General features: G+C 40.7%; 3 protein-coding genes across 7 annotated transcripts in view; 1 reads left to right on the top strand and 2 right to left on the bottom strand.

Annotated features, from left to right (window-relative positions):
• The window catches only part of fcho1 (FCH and mu domain containing endocytic adaptor 1), a 40,746-nt gene extending 33,753 nt beyond the window's left edge, over positions 1–6,993 (bottom strand). Inside the window, exon 1 of one of the 2 annotated variants that reach the window (XM_058072894.2) lies at positions 6,822–6,993. The gene's annotated coding sequence lies outside the window, so the exon portion shown is untranslated. The remainder of the gene's footprint in view (positions 1–6,821) is intronic. The other variant, XM_078789943.1, reaches the window with a different exon arrangement.
• A 6,018-nt stretch (positions 6,994–13,011) lies between these two features.
• Positions 13,012–24,096, top strand: prg4b (proteoglycan 4b). Of its 4 annotated transcripts, none has more exons than XM_058072899.2 (14): positions 13,012–13,021; positions 13,099–13,174; positions 13,361–13,477; positions 14,352–14,474; positions 14,715–14,774; positions 16,351–16,410; positions 16,486–16,686; positions 16,799–18,274; positions 18,475–18,561; positions 19,446–19,582; positions 19,659–19,815; positions 19,905–20,012; positions 22,243–22,371; positions 23,575–24,096. In XM_058072899.2, exons 1-14 carry the CDS (start codon positions 13,019–13,021, stop codon positions 23,679–23,681), a joined length of 2,841 nt encoding a protein of 946 aa, XP_057928882.2. In that variant the 5' UTR covers positions 13,012–13,018; the 3' UTR covers positions 23,682–24,096. The 4 variants fall into 4 exon arrangements, with proteins under 4 accessions (XP_057928882.2, XP_057928880.2, XP_057928879.2 ...); XM_058072897.2 differs by having other exon boundaries at positions 16,772–18,274; XM_058072896.2 differs by having other exon boundaries at positions 16,757–18,274.
• tprb (translocated promoter region b, nuclear basket protein) overlaps positions 23,727–27,047 on the bottom strand; it is a 36,938-nt gene continuing 33,617 nt past the window's right edge. The window contains exons 47-51 of the mRNA XM_058072893.2: positions 26,924–27,022; positions 26,701–26,839; positions 25,347–25,474; positions 25,181–25,267; positions 23,727–23,929 (exon numbers count right to left, since the gene is read on the bottom strand). Of these exons, the coding sequence (XP_057928876.2) occupies positions 23,880–23,929; positions 25,181–25,267; positions 25,347–25,474; positions 26,701–26,839; positions 26,924–27,022 (503 nt within the window). The 3' untranslated portion in view covers positions 23,727–23,879. The remainder of the gene's footprint in view (positions 23,930–25,180; positions 25,268–25,346; positions 25,475–26,700; positions 26,840–26,923; positions 27,023–27,047) is intronic.

Raw genomic sequence — 27,047 nt, 5'->3', positions numbered from 1 at the left:
AAATTGCACTGCCTGGCTCCGCACAGATTGCCGCCATGAAAAATGAGGTCTGGAGAAACAGATGGGGACTAATGAAAAAATTCTTACACAGTGAAAAACACTTGGAAACCCCCCCACCCCTTCTAATTCTAAACAGCACAAAGCAGTATACTGTCACCCCCTTGTAAACATAGTAAACATCCCACCCACACAGACAGAACCTTGGGTGATAGAAGAAGAAGGAACGGAGACAAGGTCAACACAGACTCACACCTCCATCGCCTCCCGCCTTTGTAGGCTAACGGTAACTAGCAGGGGTTGGATAGGTGTTACACCACAGGGCCATGATGTACTAAATCCCACAGAGCATTTTTGCTCTGTGCTCTTTGAGCAGCCTCAAAGAGCACAATTGGGTTGAATGTGAAATATGAAGCATTCATTCATTCATTCATTCATTCATTCATTCATTCATTCATTCATTTTCTACCACTTTTTCCTCGTGGGGGTGCTGGAGCCTATCCCAGCTGTCTTCGGGCGAGAGGCGGGGTACACTCCGGACTGGTGGCCAGCCAATCCCAGGGCACATATAGACAAACGGAATTGAACTCAGGTTTCCTAGCTGTGAAGCCTGTGTGCTAACCACCCGGCTGCTGTGCAGACCTGGTTCAGTATATTTTTCATCAAAATAGTAGTCATGCCAAAATGTTGTGTTGCTGCTGGATGTTCACAGTATCTGAGAGATACTGTTGTGGGGGTGCTGGAGCCTATCCCAGCTGCCTTCAGGCGAGAGAGGCGGGGTACACCCTGGACTGGTCACCAGCCAATCACAGGGCACATATAGACAAACAACCATTCACACTCACATTCATACCTATGGACAATTTGGAGTGGCTAATTAACCTAGCATGTTTTTGGAATGTGGGAGGAAACCGGAGTACCCAGAGAAAACCCACGCATGCACGGGGAGAACATGCAAACTCCACACAGAGATGGCCGAGGGTGGAATTGAACCCTGGTCTGCGCGCTAGCCACTCGACCGCCGTGCCGCCAAATATGAAGCAATACGGCTAAATCATAACTATGAACACAAAACACTGACATTTAAGAATGCTTCTTATTTCAACTTTTCTTAAAGTGTATTTTACTTTTTCCAGGTGCCATGAAGGCAACATGTTCCAGTCAGTATTTACAGAAGAGCCAGAAACTGTTCCCTCTCTGTGTTATTCAAGTTAATTGAACACTGTGATAATTCCATTTAAGTGGAAATGCATCGGTCCTTCCGTGTTAGTTTTAAACCTAGGTTGGCATAGCATGGAGAGGATGACCATACCACGTCAGGTCTTATTTCTCAGTGAGCAACAAATCATATTTCATATACACAAGCGTGGAATGAGATGCGGGATGTGAATGTTAAGTAGTTTAAACATAGCTAGGAAGGCCATGGGTCTTGATATTCCTTTAGAGTGCAACCCCCAGGGGTGTCAAAGTCGTTTTTGCCACGGGTCACATCAGAGTTAAGGTTAGAAGACGTTTCGCTTCATGAGTTCTGAAGTGAAGTCGGTGATATTTTTTAAAACGGGACAGAAGGTAACAAATCCACTGAATATAACTAGACCCTCAATAAACAAGTGCTGACAATATGGCCCAACAGTGACATTCTAGTGAACTGGGCATCACTTCAAATTTGATGAAAAGTAGGAAAACAGGTCAGGGAGGCTGCCAGGCAACCGACAGCAGCATTAGAAGGAGCTGCAGCATATTCCTACATTTCACAAACACCTCTCGTACTCGTCATGTCTGGCTGTGGATTTGGACATCGAGAGGAGAGCAATGTTTAGAATTGTTTGTCAACATGTACCATTACTCCAGGAAAAGACAAATCTAACTTTTTCTTTCAGTTTTCTCCATAAGTACTGTTTTCAGTCTTTTTTCGAGTTGTCAATTGAAATTGTACAGGTATTTTTGTACATTATTATGAATTATCGTAGTCTCAATTGCCGTGGGGCGCAGGGGTCTGGGTCACTTAACGGTGCAGCCCAGCGATGGGGATTCCAGTTTACGACCAGGAATCGAGTCGAACACAGAAACTTCTGACGAGATTAATGTCATTCCCTCCTTTTTGACATGGTAACCAATGCCTTGGACTGGGTCAGGTGCAAAATTGTGCATACGTGGTGAAAACACACGCATGCACAGGGAGAACATGCAAACTCCACACAGAGATGGCCGAGGGTGGAACTGAGCCCTGGTCACCTAGCTGTGAGGTCTGCACACTAACCACTCGACTACTGTGCAGACCTGGTTCAGTACATTTTTCATCAAAATAGTAGTCATGCCAAAATGTTGTGTTGCTGCTGGATGTTCATAGTATCCGAGTGATACTGTCGTGGGGGTGCTGGAGCCTATCCCAGCTGTCTTGGGGCGAGAGGCGGGATACACCCTGGACTGGTCGCCAGCCAATCACAGGGCACATATAGACAAACAACCATTCACACTCACATTCATACCTATGGACAATTTGGAGTCGCCAATTAACCTAGCATGTTTTTGGAATGTGGGAGGAAACCGGAGTACCCGGAGAAAAGCCACACATGCACGGGGAGAACATGCAAACTCCACACAGAGATGGCCGAGGGTGGAATTGAAACCTGGTCTCTTAGCTGTGAGGTCTGCGAGCTAACCACACGACCGCAATGCAGCCCCCAAAATTAATTCATTCATTCATTCATTTTCTACCGCTTTTTCCTCACGAGGGTCACAAGGGTGCTGGAGCCTATCCCAGCTGTCTTTGGGCAAGAGGCGGGGTACACCCTGGACTGGTGGCCAGCCAATCACAGGGCACATATAGACAAACAACCATTCACACTCACATTCATACCTATGGACAATTTGGAGTGGCTAATTAACCTAGCATGTTTTTGGAATGTGGGAGGAAACCGTAGTACCCGGAGAAAACCCACGCATGCACGGGGAGAACATAGAGATGGCCGAGAGTGGAATTGAAACCTGGTCTCCTAGCTGTGAGGTCTGCGTGCTAACCACTCGACCGCCGTGCCGCCCAACCCCCCAAATTACCAATCCAAATTAAAAAAAAAACAACACACAGCCCTCATTACCAGCATTGACAAGACAGAATTCCATCCACATTACAACAAAACAAAACAATAGACAAGGGAGAGAATGAAAACAAGTTAAGTGATAACCAGACTGAGCCTTTACTAAGGAAAGATGGGAACCATCAACATAGACCAGGCGACCGTCTCCCTATTGTCCTGGCCTGAATGTACTTTTGTCAATGCAGCACTACAGCAGTCTGTGACCATGTGACCAGGCAGGCATCACTTTGCCGAGCAGCTGCGTGAGAACACAGTGCGAGTTGTGCCACGGCAAACACTTACAATAAACATATACAATTACGCTCATAGACATTTATTTATTGACCCACATTACTTTCATTGCTCAACGTGTTGTGTTTGCCTGTGATTGGCTGGCGACCAGTCCAGGGTGTACCCCTGCCTCCCTTTTCCAAAATATATAAATTAGCATTTTGTGGTTGAATGCGGCCTACTACAAGTCAAAACAACACATTTTACAGTTGTTTTTTTTTACTAAATTAATCATTTCCAATCATAAAAAATGCTAAGTGAACCAAAATATAAGTACAAGGCATTCTAAAACACATTCAAAGACACTGTATTCTATACTACTAGTTACGTTGCTATGATGTTCGGTGAGACACACAAGCACCTCACCTGATCGCCACAACAAAAGGCCTTTATGACAGGGAAATTTTAATGTATGCACACGTATGTACACAGCTAGTTAGGAAATGGGAATGGTTTGATTTCATTTGAACATGCATCAGATTACAATTGAATGCATCCCATAATCAGTTCACAGTTCCACATGTCCAAAAGCTTATTAAATCCTATGTATGTATGTAAATGTAACTGTTACATTTGTTCACTTCCTGCTTTCCATAATACAGTTTAAGGTTTTTAAAAAAAAATTTTATTATATTTAATAAGTATTGGTATGGTAGAGCTGGGTGGCGTGTGGAATGAATGAAGTCCCGTGGCGTTTACTGTGGGAACAGAACTGGAGGAGTTTCTATTGTCCGATGCAGTGGGTGGCTGCGGTTGTCCACCATGGAGAGCAGTTTGTATAAATAAATACATGAATTAATGATTTATTTTTAGGTAGTTATCTTTATAAAAGGAAGATTAGGTAGTACCCCCCCCACTCCCACAATAAGAGGCGGTGGTACCGTGCCTAGCGTCATTAACATGTTCCAGAAGGTCCGACTCTCACCAAAAACAGGCAACATTTTCAATGTTAACCAAAAATTTTTTTTAAGCAGGTTCACTTCCTGCTTTCCTAATATAGTTATAAGTTGTTTTTTTTTATCACATACCTAAGTATGAGGTGATATGACCATCCAATGACATAACACTGGGATTGAATGAGTTAATAATACCAAAAAAATGTCTTATCACTTTAATATAACATGCCATGAAATGGTTGACTATTGAATAGAGCAGGGCACTAAATGAACCACTGACCCAGAAACCAGAGCCAGGACCAGGCTGCCATCTGCAGCGGAGAGGCACCTTGGCTGGGCTCATTCACCGCCTCGGGTCATGGTCCTGGTCATGGTCATGGTCCTCCATGAGGGGCATCAACGTTATTTCTCATTTGTGACGCAGCTACCTGACTTTCTACATAAGTAACACTAGACTTGTAATGCAATACATTTAAATAATAATAATTGAAGTAATAAAAGTTTGCTTTTAAATGATCTGCTTTACAATGTCCCGCCTCAGGGTTTTGGCCATAAAGACAAAATGTCTGGCAGCACTTTTGCATTGGAGGCTAATGTATAATTAACGCTTGTCATGGGCACCAAATAACATGTACGGGAGGGAGGGTAGTAAGAAGATCCTGGGTCACAAAGAATAAAACTTTAAAGTCATAATGGATGTGGTCTCTTACTGTGCATGACTGCACATTTTTACTGTTTGTTTATTTTGAACCCATTCAGCAGGTGTTATAGTCCGTCCGTTCGAAGTGCATCTCACTTCCTCATGGGTTTCTTTCTTTCTCCAGTCTCCATTTTGGTTGCAGTATGTATGAAAACAAACGCTACGTCTTCCTTTTGCTAGCATTCTATGTTGACATATACATCACGTCATGGTTAAACTAGAAATAGAATATAGAATTTTGATGATATTGCTCAACATGACACTAGTTTGAGGCCCCCGCCTTGATATGAAAGTTTAATGTTAGTGCGGCCCGCGCAAGCTTGATATGGATGCTGTATGGTATCATGTACCCAGAAAAAATTATTACGTTTGATTCATGTTCATGTTAAAGGTTAAATAACTGTTAATAGTTATTCTCCCTATCTGTGTGGAAGTGGTACGTTTTTGGCTTTTTTTACGTTTAAATGAAATAACTTGGAGGCTACCGTTTAGGTTGCTAGATCTCTAGTTTGCGAGTTAGCATGTGTCTCAAGACACATGCTGTTGTAAATAAAAAGAGTATAAATGTGACCATAGTCGTGTTTTGTCATGTCTACAGGGCTCTAATAATGCTTTGTTCATTTTAATCTGAAAAAAATCATTTGTCTACCCACCAACTATATGTGCTTTCTTAAGTTTTTATTATTTGCCCTTTTATTATTATTATTATTATTATTATTATTATATTTATTTATTTATTACTGATTGACTGATTTTCTTTATTCTTGATTTGTTTATTTATTTTTCATCTTATTTTGTGTAGAAAAATAAAAAGTAAGATATTTGAGAACAGTGGAATGTTTTATCAGAGCTTTTCTTGTAGAAAATTGGAACCAAGGCAAAGTTTTTTTTAACTTTTTTTGTTTTTAAAAAATGCGTTTTTTGGGGGGAAAACCTGATGCAGCCCAGTCTCACCTAGACCCGAGCTCCAGTGGCCCCCAAGTAAATTGAGTTTGAGACCCCTGCTTTACATAGTTAGTTGCTGGCTGTGGCAGTTTAGCCATAACCCACAAGACACGTGAGAGAAATCAAAATATAAAATGTATTTGAGCAAATTTGAGAGGTGCGTTCGTGTCAATTTGTATCATAGTGAGATATATTAAAAATTAAGAATATTGAAAACTACCTTTAAAAAACTAAACATACAGAAACACTCGTCTTTCAAGACATGAGCACCCAGTGACACCCAGAACAAAGTTATCTTTGTTAAAAACATGGCAGTAAAATATTACAATATTCCCTAGCAAATGGTTTACATATCCAATATTAACGTGCCGACATCTGCGGTAAAATGTTGTAAAATGTAATAAAATTTTTAAAAATATCATTCATTCTGCCTCTTCAGGTAGCCTTACGCGCTTCCATTTTGTTGTGTGAATTTGGAACATTTACCTCATTCAGTTTGTTTTGGGGTGTTCTGGACTTTTATAGATTTTTGTTTTTAATTAATTTTGGGGTTTTTTTGCGTTTTTCCCTGTCGGCCACCGTAGAAAGCACCTTATTTGATGATGGTATAACTGAAAACGATATCAATTTTAGCTTAAAACTGGCATTAAATGTGTGTGTGTGTATATATATATATATACATACTCTACTCAACCAAACATTAATATATATTAACTTTTGAATTTATGTTGCATATTTCATAATAAACGATTTAGTCCACGTGAAGCACCCTTTTTGCTGCGTTAGCTTGTTGTCAAACCACCGTCTGTATACTGCTGTCACAGCCATGCATGACCAAACCACACACCAAAACCAGGAGAAATGCTACTGTGGTGAATAAAAGAGGTGAATTGAAAGAAAGATTAAATTAATAACCTGTGAAGACTTCTCCGTAGACGTTTATATAGCATTGTCCATCTCCAGTCTTCCGACAGCCTCCGTCCAACCGCCCGTAGGTAAACCCTTGGTCGTTGTAGTAGAAATGCGCGAGGCAAGTCAACTCTCCAGTGTGCACTCCCGCTTCACGCCCAGTTCCGCAATGGTTGGCTAGATAGCCTGTCACTCATACAGAAACCTTGAAGTAGGCATAGCAACCATACAGAGGCGGGTTTAAGAGTGTATACTAGTATTTTATTGGTTCATTATTTACAGGGGAAGCCCCGTGTTAAAAAAAAACTTTGCTGAATTTGAGAAACTCGACAACTTAATTTGTCTATTTATTGTGTCTTCTTTAGTCAATTTACTACGCGTGCTGTAGTCTAAACTAATTATAATGTTATATATTATGTTATATTTTATATATTCCACAACATTTAATCGATATTTATATTATTTGGCCGAAGTTCTCTTAAGGAATTGACTGTAGATCTGCCTATATAAATTAAGTCGTATAAATAAAACATTTTTTCATCAATACACTGCAAATTTCCCCACTGAGGGACGAATAAAGGCATATCTTATCTTATCATCTTGACATACCGCCGTGGAAGCCTTAACTACCACCGAAAAGGTCTTGAAACAGAAACTACAGAGCAACAGCACCCCCGTGCGGATAATGACAGCAACTACACAACGTTAAAATACCCCATACATAGCAACAGAATTAAATCGGCCCAAATATCAAAACCTGACATTCTTGGTATACAAAATGTTGTATAGAAACTTTTTTTTTCGATTTTCTAACAATGTGTTGGATTACATACAGGATTTAGGCCCAATCCCAGTACTATTTGTCTGAACACAGATTCAGGCAAGGTCTTGGTTTTAGTTCTAGTACACCTGAGCGCTGCCTTTCGACACGGTTGACCATGTGATCTGATTACATAGGTTAGAGAAGTATTTGGCTCTAAACTGGTTTACGTCCTATCTTTCGGAGAGGAACTACTGTTATGTGGGGTTCCTCAGGAGTCAATCTTGGATCCCTATTGTTTATACTTGTCATGTGCTGTACTTAGTTTATAATGGATGATGATTAGTTTGTTTTATTCCACCTGAAAAAACCCAGAAACCAGCAAATAAACGATAAAAGTCTCAGAACAAATGATTACGACCTGTGGGGTTCCTCAGGAGTCAATCTTGGATCCCTATTGTTTATACTTGTCATGTGCTGTACTTAGTTTATAATGGATGATGATTAGTTTGTTTTATTCCGCCTGAAAAAACCCAGAAACCAGCAAATAAACGATAAAAGTCTCAGAACAAATGATTACGACCTGTGGGGTTCCTCAGGAGTCAATCTTGGATCCCTATTGTTTATACTTGTCATGTGCTGTACTTAGTTTATAATGGATGATGATTAGTTTGTTTTATTCCGCCTGAAAAAACCCAGAAACCAGCAAATAAACGACTGCTTCTTTGGCTTTTTCTTTATGTTGTCTTCACTTGAGGACATTTTCTGTGACAATGCTTCTTCTTCTTCCTCATCCACCCCTCCATTGTGGCGTTCAGGGTCAAGTTGACCACTTCTGGTTCCATCTTCTTCTGTGGTTTCCATCATGGCTCCCTCCGCTGTTAAGAGGTTTTGTTGGCTTTCATTGGAGTCACTGCAAGCCTCCTCCGTCTGTGCGGCCTGTTCCATCTGCTTCGGCTGCCAGAGAACTCTGCGTTGTTGGAGCCTCAGATCCAACTCCAGTTTCCGATGTTCTATCTGTTGTTCAAAGAAACGGTTTCGTCGTTCTTTTTCCCGAACGAAAAAACTGTTTTCGTCCATGACTTTTCCCATCATCGCCTCTCGCACCGAGAGAAGAGCAGCCGATTCCTGCACTTGAGGCCATTCCATGGTTTCAGGTGGATCTGGACTGCTTTTCTTCTCATCTGTAGGCTTCATCATCTCATCATCTTCCTTCTCCTCCAAAGGTGTTGCTGTGGGGTCCTCCTTTTCTTCTGGAGGCCTATCATCCTCAGTTGCAACAAGAGCTCCCTTCTTGGGAGGTGTAGCAGCAGGTGGATCCGTTGTTTCCTTCTCATCTGTTGTTTTCTTCTCATTTGTATTTTCCACCTGTATTTGAGGAGCCGCGCCATCTTCCAGAGATGTTTTTACCTCCTTAGGTGATTCGGGAGCATCCTTCTCCATAAGAGCTTGTAAGCAGTTCACTCTTCACACCAGACCACACATACAACAAAAGGTAAATAAAAGAAATAATAACATTAAAATAAATGAATGAAAACATCTCCGGCTCTCTCTTGCGAGTTTCTGACGACACACGTTAGATGGAGTCAAAATATGACGTTTGTGACGCACGTCTTGAAAATCCAACATGGATGCCGACGATGATGCATTGGGTTTTTTTTTCGTTTGTTTTCTTTTAACTCTCTAGCGCTCTTCTTAAAGCACGCAAACTCCAAATTCACTACAATTTGGCGATAGTTTATTAAAAATCAAGAATCAGTGGTGTAAAAAGCGTTTTTTGAGCGTCATTTTTAAACTGTCGAACTTTATTTAAAACGTTGTCGTTTACACATAAACAGTACAACCACGAGAGAGCGTAAGAGACCCATTTTTGTACGCGAATGTACAGTTCCAGTTATTAAGATATTGTTTTCACCTTGAAAATACATTCATCATCGGAGTAAAATATTCAATTAATATTAAAAAAACATATATTTATTATTATATCAAGTTCAAGTCCATCAAAATCAATGAAAGCAGACAACACGGGCCGATATAGTCTCTTCTCAAAGCCCGGAAGCAGCATTCACGTCCCAACCAGCAGGGGTCGCCAAAGCGCAGCCTGGGGATTTATTTTTTTTAATACTTTAGCTGTTTTTCCTACGATATTAAATCATTAAAATATTTATTATTTATTTCTTGACAGAAAAATAAGTGAAAATTTAATATTTTCTAAATATAAATATTACTTGTGACAAGAAAAAAAAGCCGAAATAACCAAAACAAACAAAAACAAGCAAAATTTCCAACATCTATTGTATAAATAGATTTTGATATAAAACAATATCATTAAATATTTTGAACATATTAGCTACAATATAATTAAAGGGAAAACGAGGATAATGAAATTGGAAAAACATCCATTCATTCATTTTCTGTTCTGTGACTTCAGGTGAGAGGCGGGGTACAACCTGGACTGGTGGCCAGCCAATCACAGGGCACATATAGACAAACAACCATTCCCCTCTCACCCGGAGAAAGCTGGGATAGGCTCCAGCACCCCCACGACTCTTGTGAGGATAAGCGGTAAAAAATGATTGAAGAAAACTAAAAAAAAGATTTTTTAATTGAAAAAAACAGTGCTTTTTTTATAAAGTCAAAATGCAAAGATAAAAAAAAAGACATATTCAAACAACAAAAATTGTAATATAACAATCATTCATTCATTCGTTTTCTACTGCTTATCCTCACGAGGGTTGCGGGGGTGCTGGAGCCTATCCCAGCTGCCTTCAGGGTACACCCTGGACTGGTGGCCAGCCAATCACAGGGCACATATAGACAAACAACCATTGCCCTCTCACCTGAAGACAACTGGGATAGGTTCCAGCACCCCCCACGACTCTTGTGAGAATAAGCGGTAGAAAATGAATGAATGAATGAATGAATGAAGAAAACAAAAAAAAAAGGGAAAAATTGGAAAAAACAGTGCTTTTATATAAAGTCAAAATTCATGCATTCAGGGGGTGCTGGAGCCTATCCCAGCTGTCTTCGAGCGGGGTACACCCTGGACTGGTGGCCAGCCAATCACAGGGCACATATAGACAAACAACCATTCCCTTCTCGCCCAAAGACAGCTGGGATAGGCTTCAGCACCCCCATCCACCCCCCCCCCCCCACACTGCGACTCTCACAAAGGTAAGCGGTAGAAAATGAATGAATGAATGAATAAAACTAAAAAAAAAATTTTGAAAAAATAGAAAAAAATGCTTTTATATAAAGTCAAAATGCGAAGATAAAAAAAGTCATATTCAAACAACAAAAGTTGTAATACAACATATATAGCATAATGTATATAGCAAAATGACATACCATAAAGTTGAAATATTCAAGAAAAATACATTATTTTAACTTGTTCTATTATGAGAAACATCTAAAAATAATATCAATAAGGACTTATTGACTTGATGGAAATCATATCGAGTCATTGAAGTACTTCATGGTGGCCTTTGTACATTACTGTCTTCCATGGGTAATTCCAAGTATGTTCACGGTTGAGCTGTAAAATTTGAAAAGACAACGGAATAACTGTCTTATCACAAAATAATAAAATATCCAAAAATATTCCTATATTTTTCTGTCAGTGGAAAAAAAGTATGCAAGTTAATGGTTTTCCAAGTACTGGCAGGTCCAGATGTGTGTTGGTGTTCTTCCAGGAGGCTATCCCAGCTGTCTTGGGGCAAGAGGCGGGGTACACCCTGGACTGGTGGCCAGCCAATCACAGGGCACATGTAGACAAACAACCTTTGCCCTCTCACCCAGAGACAGCTGGGATAGGCTCCAGCACCCCCACGACTCTTGTGAGGATAAGCGGTAGAAAATGATTGAACTAAAAAAATTGAAAAAAAATTGCTTTTTTTATAAAGTCAAAATGCGAAGATAAAAAAAGTAATATTAAAACAACAAAAGTTGTAATAAATATATATATATATATATATATATATATACGTATACCCCGGCTCCAGCACCCCCCACGACTCTTGTGAGGATAAGCGGTAAAAAATGACTGAACGAAAAAAAAAATGCTTTTTTTATATATAATATATATAATATATATTATATATATACCGCCCCAAAGACAACTGGGATAGGCTCCAGCACCCCCGCGACTCTCGTGAGGAAAAAGCGGTAGAAAATGAATGAATGAAAAAAATGCTTTTTTTTATAAAGTCAAAATGCGAAGATAAAAAGTCATATTCAAACAACAAAAGTTGTAATATATACACATGTATATATAATATATATTATATATATACCCCGCCTCTTGCCCCAAAGACAGCTGGGATAGGCTCCAGCACCCCCCACGACTCTTGTGAGGAAAAAGCGGTAGAAAATGAATGAATTAATGAAAAAAATGCTTTTTTAATGAAGTCAAAATGCGAAGATAAAAAAAAGTCATATTCAAACAACAAAAGTTGTAATATATACACATGTATATATAATATATATTATATATATACCCCGCCTCTTGCCCCAAAGACAGCTGGGATAGGCTCCAGCACCCCCCACGACTCTTGTGAGGAAAAAGCGGTAGAAAATGAATGAATTAATGAAAAAAATGCTTTTTTAATGAAGTCAAAATGCGAAGATAAAAAAAAGTCATATTCAAACAACAAAAGTTGTAATATATATATATATATATATAAATTATATATATACCCCGCCTCTCTCCCCAAAGACAGCTGGGATAGGCTCCAGCCCCTCCGCCCCTTGTGAGGAAAAGCGGTAGAAAATGAATGAATGAAAAAAATGCTTTTTTATAAAGTCAAAATGCGAAGATAAAAAAGTCATATTCAAACAACAAAAGTTGTAATATATACACATGTATATATATATATAATATATATTATATATATACCCTGCCTCTCGCTCCAAAGACAGCTGGGATAGGCTCCAGCCCCCCCCCCCCCCGCCCCTTGTGAGGAAAAGTGGTAGAAAATGAATGAATGAGATGAATGAGAAACATCTAAAAATGATATGAATAAGGACTTATTGACTTGATGGAAATCATATCTAGTCTTCCAACAAACATCAGTGGGTAATTCCAAGTATGTTCACGGTTGAGCTGTAAAAATGTAAAAGACAACGGAATAACTGTCTTATCACAAAATAATAAAATATCCAAAAATATTCCTATATTTTTCTGTCAGTGGAAAAAAAGTATGCAAGTTAATGCTTTTCCAAGTACTGGCAGGTCCAGATGTGTGTTGGTGTTCTTCCAGGTGTTGCCGTCTGGACTGGACTGGACTGGACTGGAAGACCCTCCCTGTGCAGCAAGCAGCCTGTGAGATCATCATCATCATCATCACTCTTGCATATTAAATTATGACGAAGGTAGCCGGCCTCTTTCAGCCTTTAAAAGCTGCCAGAGTCCAAAGTTAGGCGGGATTATCACAGAGGTCCATCCATGGTAGGTCTTGATTTGGTTTTTTGTTGGTTTTTTTGCACTCATTGAAATAAAACTGATATGACGATTTCATATTTCAGATCTACAAGACGATGTCGTTAATACTTTGCTCATTTATTCTGCTAACTTGTGCCTTGACGCCGAGTATTAGCCAAAGTGAGTAGAAATAATATTGCCTTTTATTTTCTAAAAGTGACTTTTTCGGGGGGGGGGTGGCATGCAGTGAGCAAATATGTCATTCCTAATGTGTGTTTGATGTACTTGTGCTCATTTGTGTTTACCATGTTAACAATAATTGACCAGAGAGCTTACGTGTGTTCATGTTGTCGTTCTCGTAAACAGCGACTTGCAGAGGACGATGCGGTATCGAGTACTACAGAGGGTACCTGTGTCAGTGCGACTACGGCTGCATGGCCTACGGAGAATGCTGCCTTGACTTTGAAGCTCAGTGCACCACAAGTGAGGCTTTTGTTTTCCCCCGGGTAACTTTGAACCACAATATGGATTTGTGCAGATATTACATTACATTATAATTCATACAAAATGTCATCAAATTGTCAGCATTTAAGAAGCTTTCAAGGTTATAATAATTATTAAACTGTGATATTCGCTACAAAAAAATAGTCTGTGGTGTTTAGAGTAGCTCAATTGCAGAAGAAAAAGGCAAATTCTCTTGAAATTTAATGGTAATGGTAATGGTAATATTTCATTTGAACATGCATCAGATTACAATTGAATGCATCACATAATCAGTTCACAGTTCCACATGTCCAAAAGGAGTAGGAAGAAGCAAAGCTTATTAAATCCTACCCCTCCATCTGGTACTTTTACAATCACTAACTGTTACATTTGTTCACTTCCTGCTTTCCCAATATAGCTTAAGTTTTTTTGTTTGTTTTGTTTTATTTTTTAATTTTATTTTTACTACTATTTTTATTTATTTTTATTAGTACTAAAACATGCTATGTTAATTGGTAATGGTTTTATTTCATTTGAACGTGCATCAGATTACACTTGAATGCATCACATAATCAGTTGACAGTTCCACATGTCCAAAAGGAGTAGGAAGAAGCAAAGCTTATTAAATCCTGGAGTTTGCATGTTCTCCCCGTGCATGCGTGGGTTTTCTCCGGGTACTCCGGTTTCCTCCCACATTCCAAAAACATGCTAGGTTAATTAGCCACTCCAAATTGTCCATAGGTATGAATGTGAGTGTGAATGGTTGTTTGTCTATATGTGCCCTGTGATTGGCTTATCTTATCTTATCTCTTAATAATAATACCAATATTAATGCCGGCTTTACCCCCGTATGTGTTGCATTTATGTGCCACAGAAAACTCGTGTCGAGGTCGATGCGGGGAAACGTTCAAGAGAGGCCAAGTGTGTAGCTGCGACTCTGATTGTGTTAAATACAAGCAGTGCTGCCCAGATTACAAGATCCACTGTGATGAAGAAGGCAAGCTTCGTCGTCCATATTTGACCATATTCCGCATGATCGGTGTAGCGTTCCCATGCAACTAAACAGGCCGGACCGCCACAAATAGATGACGTAGTAGTCCTGCATGAGGAGCTGCATGCAGCATGCAATGTACGCCACCACCGCCATTTTGGGTTACATTTCATGGAATTTTGTCGGCCGTCAGGTGAATGTCTTTCCACGATAATCCCTAACAGCTCCTCGTTATTATCCCGACAGATCAAACTCTGAATGAAGCAACACCGCCACCTTTAGCAGACAGCGAGGGAACCGATGAAGGTAACCGAGTGATGTAATCCAACATTCTCTTGAGCTCATCTGTTTTTAATATGAGCTGGACGATATTACCGAGTGGGAGATGTCACACTGCGGCTGTGATGCCGTGGTTTGGTCACCAGGAAGGGGCCAAGAAGCACAAGCTGGAGTGGCCAACATCAACACAAGAGAATGTTGTATTGTTGGAGACGGATGGGGATGGAATTGGGAACATTCTGATGGCAGGACGTACTGTATGTAGGGAACTAAAAAACTAATTTAGTTAATTAACTCAAACTCTGCGGCGGCACGGTGGACGAGTGGTTGGCGCGCAGGCCTCACAGCTAGGAGACCAGGGTTCAATTCCACCCTCAGCCATCTCTGTGTGGAGTTTGCATGTTCTCCCCGTGCATGCGTGGGTTTTCTCCGGGTACTCCGGTTTCCTCCCACATTCCAAAAACATGCTAGGTTAATTAGCCACTCCAAATTGTCCATAGGTATGAATGTGAGTGTGAATGGTTGTTTGTCTATATGTGCCCTGTGATTGGCTGGCCACCAGTCCAGGGTGTACCCCGCCTCTCGCCCGATGACAGCTGGGATAGGCTCCAGCACCCCCACAACAGTATCGCTCGGATACTTTGAACATCCAGCAGCAACACAACATTTTGGCATGACTACTATTTTGATGATATTTTCATTGCTTAGATGTGTGCTGGTGTGCTTCCAGGAGCCTATCCCAGAGGCGGGGTCCACCCTGGACTGGTGGCCAGCCAATCCCAGGGCACATATAGACAAACAACCATTCACACTCACATTCATACCTATGGACAATTTGGAGTGGCTAATTAACCTAGCATGTTTTTGGAATGTGGGAGGAAACCGGAGTACCCGGAGAAAACCCACGCATGCACGGGGAGAACATGCAAACTCCACACAGAGATGGCCGAGGGTGGAATTGAACTCGGGTTCTCGCGCTACGTGTTAACATAATAATTGAAATAAGTTAGCATTATTTTTGATGGCTCCATTACCGTATTTTCTGAAATATAAGTCGCTCCAAAAATGCATAATTAGGTAGAAAAAAAAACATATAAGTGGCATTTTTTGCGGGTAATTTATTTTATGACCAAACCAGACATTACGTCATCTTGGAAGGCAAGTTCTATGGATAAAAGAATAGAGAACAGGCTGAATAGGTGTAAGATATGCTAACATAATGCTACAGCTACATAAAAAATAAAGAGAAAAAGTCGCTCTGGAGTATAAGTCCCAGGAACAGCCAACCTATGAAAAAAGCGCAACTTATAAAATAAGGAAAATACGGTCATTTAACAATTGACTTTGTCATCTGTATGACAAAACAGAGCTAATATGATGAACTAGATACGGTATTTTGAACTACAGTATGTTAGTTTTAGTATAATAAAAGCTGAAAATGATCAAAGTCCCCCGCATACAGGATGTCATTTTTAACGGTGGAAAAAAGCCTGGAAACAGCTTCTGGGGGGGGGGGGTGATGAGCAGGATGTTCCATTATGTATATTACTGCTAATAGTTCTGAGACATTTTCTATTATTTCTTGCATATTTTCCCATAACAGATAATTATGAAGTTCCACTGGTGACTCCAACATCCAATCCGCAAGATGATCCAAATAATGGTGAGTGATGTAGAATTTAAGGAAAGTAAATACTTTTTTCTACTCATAACGTACGTTACGACATTGTGGTTGTAGATGTACCCACAGAAGCCACACCAGATGATGGATTCTCCAACACTGAGGCTCCAGGGGAACGTCAGACCCCCCCAGAGAGCGGGGATGTCACCACTCCAGAGGCAGATACATTGGTTTCTTCAACAGCGGAGAACAAAGCAACCGAGGTCAAGTCAAGAACCATTGACGTGCCTGAGGAGGTCACATCTACCGAGGGTGCAGGTGTGTAGACCAGAAACTAATATAAACGCTACAATGACAAGTAATCCTAATTTATTTTAGTTTTATTTAGTTTCTGCACTTCCAGATGTCAATGATGCTACCACTTTACCAGACACTGGAGCAACATCTCCGCAACCCACCGCACCGGTTGAGCAGGCCTCCACCCAACCAACGACCACCTTGGAAAACCAACCAGAACCAACCAGAACGTCCCTGGCACAGACTGTCGGTCCAACTGAAGCTTCCTCTGAAAAAACTGATGTCACGCCCTCATTTTCCGCCACAACTTCTGAACCCTCACCAGACTCAACAACTTCAGTAGCAACACCAGATCCCTCAAAAGACTCCTCTACATCTTCGGTACCACCAGAACCATCACAAGATTCTTCAGCAGCCCCGACACCACAAGAACCCCCAGAAGAATCCTCCACGCCAGAACCCTCACAAGACTCCTCTACATCTTCAGTACCACCAGAACCCTCACAAGATTCTTCAGCATCCCCGACACCACAAGAACCCCCACAAGAATCCTCCACGCCAGTACCGCCGGAACCCTCACAAGACTCCTTTACATCTTCAGTACCACCAGAACTCCCGCAAGAATCCTCTACAACTCCAGTACCACCAGAAGCCTCACAAGATTCTTCAGCATCCCCAACACCAGAAGAACACCCACATGAATCCTCCACGCAACCCTCACAAGACTCCTCTGAATCTTCAGTTACAACAGAACCCCCTACAACACCAGTACCACCGGAACCCTCACAGGACTCCTCTGAATCTTCAGTATCAACAGAACCCCCTACAACACCAGTACCATCGGAACCCTCACAGGACTCCTCTGAATCTTCAGTATCAACAGAACCCCCTACAACACCAGTACCATCGGAACCCTCACAGGATTCTTCAACATCCCCAACACCACAAGAACCCCCAGAAGAACCCGAACAAGACTCCGCTAAATCTTTAGTATACACTGAACCCCCAGAAGAATCTTCTACAACACCAGTACCACCAGAACCCTCACAAGATTCTTCAGCATCCCCAACGACAGAACCCTCACAAGAACCCACTACAACTCCGGTACCAGCAGAAGCCTCCCCAGACGTCTCCACCAATTCTGCACCCCAAGAACCCACACCAGAGTCCCCAGATGCAATTTCAACTTCAGTGCCTTCAGAACCCACTACAGAGTCCCCCAGAGATGCAGAAAGCTCCGACGCCAGCGTTCCTGATTTAACAACAACTGTCCCTCCATCAGTCCAGACCACGTTAAGTCCAACAGACCCTTCCTCTCCACTAGACCTACAGAATCCCACCACTAGTGTTTCAGTGGGGCCAAACCTTGACGCCTTAACAACCGTCAGTCCCTTGGCCACAGACGCACCGCAGGGCGATTCTACAACGGCAGAACCTTCTGTTGATCCACTAGAAGCAACACAGAAACCAACCAGCTCCGAGTCATCTGCACCAACCCCTAAACCTGAACATAAACCCAACTCTTCCAATTCACAGAAAAGCACAGCTCCTGTGGAGAAACCAACTCCGAAAGCCGGTACTCTGGATGAGTCCATGAACTACCAAGGAGGTGAGAGCTTGAGGTCAAAGATTCTTAGAAAAATTCCAATAAAATAAACATAAAAGGTGGTTTTGCTTTACAGGTTTTTCCGTATTATGAATGAAGTTTATTGGCCCGAATCGCCCACCCAGAGATCACATTGTGGTTAGAGTGACGTTTTCTCACATGTCTTTTTTTCTCCCCACCCGTCCCACCCACCCACCAACCAGATGACAGCAACGACACCAACTTATGCAGCGGGCGGCCGGCCAGTGCAATCACTACACTGAGGAACGGCACAATTGCGGTCTTCAGGGGTCAGTGCCAAATATTTTTACCTAAAGTCAAGTCGCTGTGGGTTCAGGCAGTGTCAGTGACACAAGTTAGTGTGACAGTGGGACGCAGTTTAGACCCGGTCTCTGAATCAAATCTGTGTCGTGTCATTTATGCTCACCTCACATCTCAATCTGACATAGCCTGAGTTGAGCAGAATTTGATTATCATTATTATTATTTTTCACTTGTCCACTTGAGTGGATTTAATTCTTTTGGTCATTGAATTTTCTTTTTCCAAATGACTTAATCTTAACACAGTAATCCTTTCGTTGATTACTAGTTATAAAATCAAAATTTCTAAAATCACAAAGACTTAAAATTGCTGATATAGTTCATCTTCAAACCGCTAAAATAATGCATAAGGCTAAAAATAACCAATTAGCTAAAATCCTTTTGTTGATTAGTATTTATAAAATCAAAAATACTTCAACTTGCTGATATAGTTCATCTTCAAACAGCTAAAATAATGCATAAGGCTAAAAATAACCTTAACCATATCTTACTTATTGTGTGGAAATATGGGCTAATAACTATAAAAGCAATCTTCACTCGCTAAATGTACTGCAAAAAAGGTCAGTAAGGATAATTCATAATGGCGCCTACAGAGAACATACTAACTCCTTATTTCTAAAAGGACAAATACTTCAACTTGCTGATATAGTTCATCTTCAAACAGCTAAAATAATGCATAAGGCTAAAAATAACCTTATTGTGTGGAAATATGGGCGTGATAAAGAATAGCCTACTGTTCTCTCTAATAACTCAAAAGTGGTCTTAAATGACAAAGTAATTAATTTTTTTTAAGCCTAATCATGTTCGTAGAGTTTTTGTATGAGATTGATAAGCTTTTAATGTATGCTCCACAGGTCACTACTTCTGGTTTTTGGACCAAAACAGGGTGCCGGGTCCTGCTCGTGGTATCACACAAACCTGGGGTGTCCCGTCCCCCATTGACACCGTGTTCACCCGCTGCAACTGTCAGGGTAAAACGTACATCATGAAGGTAATTAGCGTTACTTCATCACAATTCTCAAAAGTACATAGACGCTTTGTATTTTATGGTTTCATGTATTTTGCAGGGAAACCAGTACTGGAGATTTGACAACGACCATTTGGACCAAGGCTATCCCAAGGCTGTGGAGACGGGCTTTGATGGACTTCGGGGCCACGTCACAGCTGCTCTGTCTGTGCCCGAGTACCGCAGGAGGACGGAATCGGTCTATTTCTTCAAGAGAGGTGAACAAATATTGATGTTATTTTCAGCGCAAACTATGACCGAAATGTTGCAATATCAAATCTGTACGCTGAAATCAATCTTTTCCCAGGTGGATTGGTCCAGAAATATTCATATCGGCCTGGCAGCGGTAGTTCATGTAACAAGAAACCACACTTTGCCATTTACACAGTCCGCCGCCGAGTAGTTCGGCAAGCAGGTACGAATTTCCCTCTCAAATACACAAAAAATGTACCAACTGCAAAAACGCCTTTCCAAAAGGTATCGATTCCCGCATATTTACTGATTCCCCCCCCCCCTCTGCTTTAAATTGTAAATAATGAATTTTAAAATAACTTAAGTGCTTTGATGGCACTATCTGCAGGGGAAAAACAGTACTGTACCTCCTCCATTTTTAAAACTGAAGATTCCCGCATATTTACAGACCCCCCCCCCCGCTTTAAATTGTAAATAATGAATTTTAAAATAACTTAAGTGCTTTGATGGCACTATCTGCAGGGGAAAAACAGTACTGTACCTCCTCCATTTTTAAAACTGAAGATTCCCGCATATTTACAGATCCCCCCCCCCCCGCTTTAAATTGTAAATAATGAATTTTAAAATAACTTAAGTGCTTTGATGGCACTATCTGCAGGGGGGAAAACAGTACTGTACCTCCTCCATTTTTAAAACTGAAGATTCCCGCATATTTACAGCCCCCCCCCCCGCTTTAAATTGTAAATAATGAATTTTAAAATAACTTAAGTGCTTTGATGGCACTATCTGCAGGGGAAAAACAGTACTGTACCTCCTCCATTTTTAAAACTGAAGATTCCCGCATATTTACAGACCCCCCCCCCCCGCTTTAAATTGTAAATAATGAATTTTAAAATAACTTAAGTGCTTTGATGGCACTATCTGCAGGGGAAAAACAGTACTGTACCTCCTCCATTTTTAAAACTGAAGATTCCCGCATATTTACAGATCCCCCCCCCCCCCGCTTTAAATTGTAAATAATGAATTTTAAAATAACTTAAGTGCTTTGATGGCACTATCTGCAGGGGGGAAAAAACAGTACTGTACCTCCTCCATTTTTAAAAATGAAGATTCCCGCATATTTACAGATTTTTCCCCTCTGCTTTAAATTGTAAATAATGAATTTTAAAATAACTTAAGTGGTTTCATGGCACTATCTGCAGGGGGGAAAAACAGTACTGTACCTATTATTTCAGCAGAGGGCGCTGTCTCAAGTACACTACTGTATACTGCTAAAACAATCAACATCACGTGATACCGGCTTCCCAGAGTTTTTCTTTCACTTGTTGGAATAACTCCGTATTGCCAGTTTTTCGTCTGTCCAGTCTTGAAATTCAGTTTGAATCAAAAACAAACTTTTGCTTAGCAGTCCAATGCCGATTGCTCGCCTCCATTTTTTAAAACTGAAGATTCCCGCATATTTACAGATTTTTTCCCCTCTGCTTTAAATTGTAAATAATGAATTTTAAAATAACTTAAGTGGTTTGATGGCACTATCCGCAGGGGGGGAAAAAAACAGTACTGTACCTATTAATTCAGCAGAGGGCGCTGTCTCAAGCACACTACTGTATAATGCTAAAACGTCAACATCATGTGATACCTGCTTCCGAGTTTTTCTTTCACTTTCACTTTCCGTTTGAGCGGGTACAAGATACCTGAATCGGATTGGTTAAAGGAATATTCCATCCCTGTTCGATTCTTTCCGTTTGAGCAAATATACCAAATGCAATTGGAATATTTGGGTCCATATATTCATGGCTATTGACATTTGCAAATGGTGATTAATCAATGTTAATTATAAAAGGTGATATTGGATAATTCCTCAATAATCACTGGTTTAGGTGTTATATTTCCCCAAGGATGATGGAACTAGCTTCCATGGATAGCGGAGGATCTACCGTGTTGTTAACCACAGTAATCAACAAAATATGTTAACGTATACGTCAATATAAACAAATAGTCTGACTCATGGTGTCCATGTTAAAGAACACAAAAATCACCACACAGCGACTTAACAATCAAAAGTTACAAAATATACAAATACGTGTTATTCAAAATAGAACATAAATTGTGCAAAAGCCAGAATTCGGAATTAAGAATAACATAACACAGGTGGACCTAATGCTTTCCCAATATGTGGCAGCTGCTAAGCCCCAAATGTCCCAAGTGAAATTGTGTGGTGAATGTAACAGTGGGTGTGAGCACGGCAATTTAAACACACGTTGAACTCACGCAGGCCATTTTTATGTGTTTCAACACATGTCCCGCTCTGGGAAAAAATGAGTCATGCTTCAACTGAGCGGGACAACCTGATCCTTTGAGATCTAACACCTCGGAGGAAGCATTTATGGGAAACCTTTGGAACGGTGAAATGTTCATGACTTGTTTTTTTGACCGAGCCGAATTGTTTCCAGCATCTCTTTTAGGGCCAACAATTAATATCAGGATGTCTTGGCGAGGGTTCCCAACGACCATCACCTCTGCCGTGTCCGTCCCGACGAACAGAGAACCTGAAGGATACAAATACTACGTCTTCTCTAGATGTGAGTTTGATCTTTTTTTTTTTTTTTAAAAATGTTAAACTCATTCATAGAGTCTATAACACGGCTGACAGGAACCATGTGTGTTAGGGTGTGGGTGGGCGGGGCTAGGTGGTGACGTTTATTGCCGTTTTGACCGCAGTCAAAGTTCCATTACAGTACAAGTACAGCCTAAAAACATACTTTACTGTAATTCATGCAAAAACATTTTTTTAACATTATAAGCTGCTACTTTGAACCCTGCGGCTTATTCATCATCTGTGTGGTTCATTTATGGCCGTCTTGTGACATCTCATTTAATTCAGAACTACTACTAATCGTTAAATACTGTGCTGCTCACCAGTCGGTGAGGAAACAGTAGGCAATCACAAGCTATAAGCAAACTCCCAAGGAGTCTGACTCAGGGCGTCATGTTACAAAGAACACAAAAATCATCACACAGCGACTTAACACTCAAAAGGCAAAAAAATATACAAGCACCAACATACAAAACAGTTGTTTAGTCCAAACTACAATTGGTACTTGTCTTGTATATTTTTTATCTACATTTTGAGTCTTAAGTTGCTGTGTGATGATTTTAGCATCTTTCTTTCTAATGATGTATTTAGCAGTGATCTCCTGCGATTTCTGACGGGTTGACAAGCTACCTAGTCCTCTCGGACAATATGCCATTTTATCATCTTGTGACATCTCCTTTAATTCGGAACTACTACTAATCGTTAAATATTGTGCTGCTCACCACTGGGTGAGGAAACAGTAGTACTTTGTTTGACAGGAGCCAATCACAAGCTATAAGCGAACTCCCAAGGAGCTTGTCAAACCATTAGAAATCGCATGAGCTCATTGTCAATAATAACAAATAGTCTGACTCATGACGTCATGTTACAAAGAACCCGAAAATCATCACACAGCGACTTAACACTCAAAAGGTAAAAAAATATACAAGCACCAACATACAAAATAGTTGTTTATTCCAAACTACAATTGGTACTTGTTTTGTATATTTCTTATCTACCTTTTGAGTCTTAAGTTGCTGTGTGATGATTTTAGCATATTTCTAAAATGTATTTAGTAGTGATCTCCTGCAATTTTTGGTTGCTATTTCATCAAAACTACAATGCCGTTCAACTGCTTCATAGATCTGCAACATTGAGTCTCTGGGAATATCACGCACTCCAAGTTCATGTGCTTGTGTGTCTTTTGCAGCTAAATCGTACAACATCAGGATGGACACCGACCGACCAGTTATCGCTTCCCCAAGAGGAAACCCTTCCGCTCAGAACAACTTCATCAAATGTCCAAAGACCCTCTAAAGAACGGCCACGCATCGCTTCAAGAAGTTAACCTTAACATTGTAATAGTTGACAACTTTTAATAACATTTATTAAAATAACACATCACTTCAGTATGGACTGTGAAAACATATCCTTTGTATTTGTATGATTTAAAAAAAATGCTAACCCGGAAATGACAGAAGTTCTGTCAGGGACGTTTCCCCCCTTGATGAAGCTTCATCTGGCGATACGTCTGCCATGGACCCCCCGTGAAGGAAATGCTTGACCTGTTGGGAGTATATACATCCGTGGGTGTAATCATTTAGTACAGTGGCTGTAAATAATGTGCATTACTGTTCTGAAAATGACTAAGCATGTAATAGAAAGATATGTTTTTGTAAAATCATTCTGTAACTTTACATTTGATTTGAAATAAAGATGGTTATATTGTAAACTTGGCTATTTTGTGCTTTGAATGTACCATTGAGGAAATCGTTGACGGGCTAAGGATGCTTATTGTGATTAAAATACTTTAAGAACAATTGTAAACGTTGATGTATATTTTACCAACCACTTCTATATATACAAAAATTATGTATCTGCACATATGTGCAAAGATATTACCGTAAATTCCGGACTATAAGCCGCTACTTTTTTCCCCGAACTTTCAACCCTGCGGCTTATTCAGTGATGCGACCAATTTATGTAATTTTTCTAACGGCCCGCCAGGGGCTCTCGAGTAGAAAAGGTTAAGATTAAGACCGGTGGAATATATATGCGTCGAGGAAGGCTGCAACTTCTTGTCTTGTGCATAAATGAAATTAGCGTGAACATACCCTCATCGTGGAAAAATGCGAAAAGAAAAGGCATATGACGCAGCTTTCAAGCTAAAAGCAAATCGAGCTGTCCGATAAAGAAGGAAACAGAGCTGCTAAACTCATCACTCATCGACTTAACACTCAACCAATACAAGTTTTAAAAAAATAGATTTAAACTTTGCATTTCCGATGAAGGAAACAGAGAGGCTAAACTCATCACTCATCGACTTAACACTCAACCAATGAGTAAAAAAAATAGATTTCAACTTTGCATTTCCGATAAAGGAAACAGAGCTGCTGCACGTAAACGAATCGATGGTGAGATGAAGACGGCTTACCATGATTTTTTACCAGTATGTTCTTTTACCAGACCTGTTAATACTGTGTTGCTAGCGTGTTGTTACCATGTTGCTACCGTTTTACTGCCGCGTCACAGGCACCGTTTGTGAAGAAAGTTCTATTATTATTATTATTATTATTATTATTATTATTATTATTATTGTTAAGTTATATTATTAAAACTTTGAAAACTCTCTCTGTGTACCGTCTTTCTTTGTAAATATGTTTACATGTTTTAATGTGGCCACATGCGGCTTATATACAGGTGCGGCTTGTGTATGGTGAGGCTTATAATCAGGTGCGCTCTATAGTCCGGAAATTACGTTACTTGATGGTATGAGAAACTGCGCCATGCGATGTGAACGCAAGCTCAAACGTTACCTCCTCTCTTAACTCGCCCACCGCGACTCTCCGGCCAGCGCTGCAGCTGCCTGCTGGGTCCAGGTCTGGTTAGAACGCTGCTTGTATCTGCGAAAGCACAACACAAAGAACCGCTTGACCTTAGCTGCCTCCTGACGTGAAGTTTGTCTTTGGGCACAAACTGTACCTGCAGAGCTGGAGGAAGGTTCCTGGCTGGTGGATGGCAGGTTGTTCGTGTCAGAAGGCTGACTAGGCTCCACCAAATCGTCCTGAGACACCACAGCATCCACTGAACTTTCAGCACTGGGCCTGGAACTAATGTGGAATACAAAGTCATATGCTACTCAACTACAATAAAAACATTATATAGAACAGTGATTTTCAACCTTTTTTGAGCCACGGCACGTTTTTTTTTACATTGGAAAAATCTTGTGGCACACCACTAACCAAAAATGTTCCAAAATGTCACCACGACCTCACACGTGCATCAATAAGTCTATGGGAGGAACAAGGTAGGTGTTGCCACACGGACCAATATTACATTGCTATGCCAGTCTTTACACCACAGACACTCCACAGTAGCCATGTTTTTACATCACCACTTTTTCTCTTTCCCAATGACCTTTCGGGAAACAATGGTATCCATGGAAAGGAATATTCCAATCTCTTGTCTACATGCGCCGTGAAAATCAACCAGAATAGTCAATAGGGCATGCCCAGTAAAATGTAAACAACATCACGTGATACCGGCTTCCCCGAGTTTTTCTTCCACTTGTTGGAATAACTCCGTATTGCCAGTTTTTCATCTGTCCAGTCTTGAAATTTAGTTTGAATCAAAAACAAACTTTGCTTAGCAGTCCAATGCCGATTGCTGGCCTCCATTTTTAAAAGTGAAGAACGTCTGGATCTGCGTGCTACGTCATATCTGAGCATGCTCTGAAAGAACGCACACCGGGATCGATTTAAACAGTAAAAGATGCTAATATTTTGCTAATATTTCATAATTAAACTTGGGATATTTATTTTCTTTTTTAATAAAACTGGACTTGTGAATGGCGTATAGAAGGGTTTAGATTCTGTTCCACAGATGGCGCTAATGCACACGAAAGCTGCTAGCCAACCGCCAATAAACAACAGAAGAAGAAAAACACCACGAAGAAGAACGCACCCTGACAACTTTCTGTTTTTTAGCGGGTACAAGATACCTCAATCGGATTGGTTAAAGGAATATTCCATCCCTGTTCAATTCTTTGTTTGAGCGAATAAACCAAACGCATTTGGAATATTTGGGTCCATGTATACTATTGACATAATATTTGCAAATGATGATGAATAAATGTTAATTATAAAAAGTGATATTGGATAATTCCTCACGGCACACTAGTGTGGTTGAAAATCACTGATATAGAATGTATATGTGTCCCTTGGCGGCCATGCAAATGAGTTTAAAGCGGTGCCACTAAAGAAGGATGATCAGGTCATAGGTAGCATATTTTTTTTCACGTTCACAAACACTCACAAATAAAAACAGAGATGCTTACTTATCAGGGTCTGACTCCAGGAAGACGTCATCTCTATCCTCGCTTGTCCCAGCCATGCCGGGCACAACCAGGCCGGGCGTGGAGGTGCTCACCATGGGAACCGACTGAGAGGCCTGCTCCATAGCGTCTGAAGAAACCACTTCGGAGGAAAAACTACCAATTGGAGTGTGTACAGCCATGCCATTTCCGGTCACTGTATATATGTGTGCACCGCGTTATATACCTGGGGCCGCCACTTGGAGTGGTGTGGTGGGGACGCTGCGTCCGCCAGACTCCTCTTCATGGGATGCGAGGAACATGGGGCTTTCAAACATCCCGAGACCTGAAGACATTTACGATAACATTAA

Source organism: Doryrhamphus excisus, linkage group LG4 (assembly GCF_037039965.1).
Source record: "Doryrhamphus excisus strain RoL-2023G ecotype Guam linkage group LG4, RoL_Dexc_Guam_v1.1, whole genome shotgun sequence".
Classification (NCBI taxonomy): Eukaryota; Metazoa; Chordata; class Actinopteri; order Syngnathiformes; family Syngnathidae; genus Doryrhamphus; species Doryrhamphus excisus.
The sequence above is the reverse complement of the archived record's forward strand: the minus strand, read 5'-3'. Positions and strand labels throughout refer to the sequence as shown.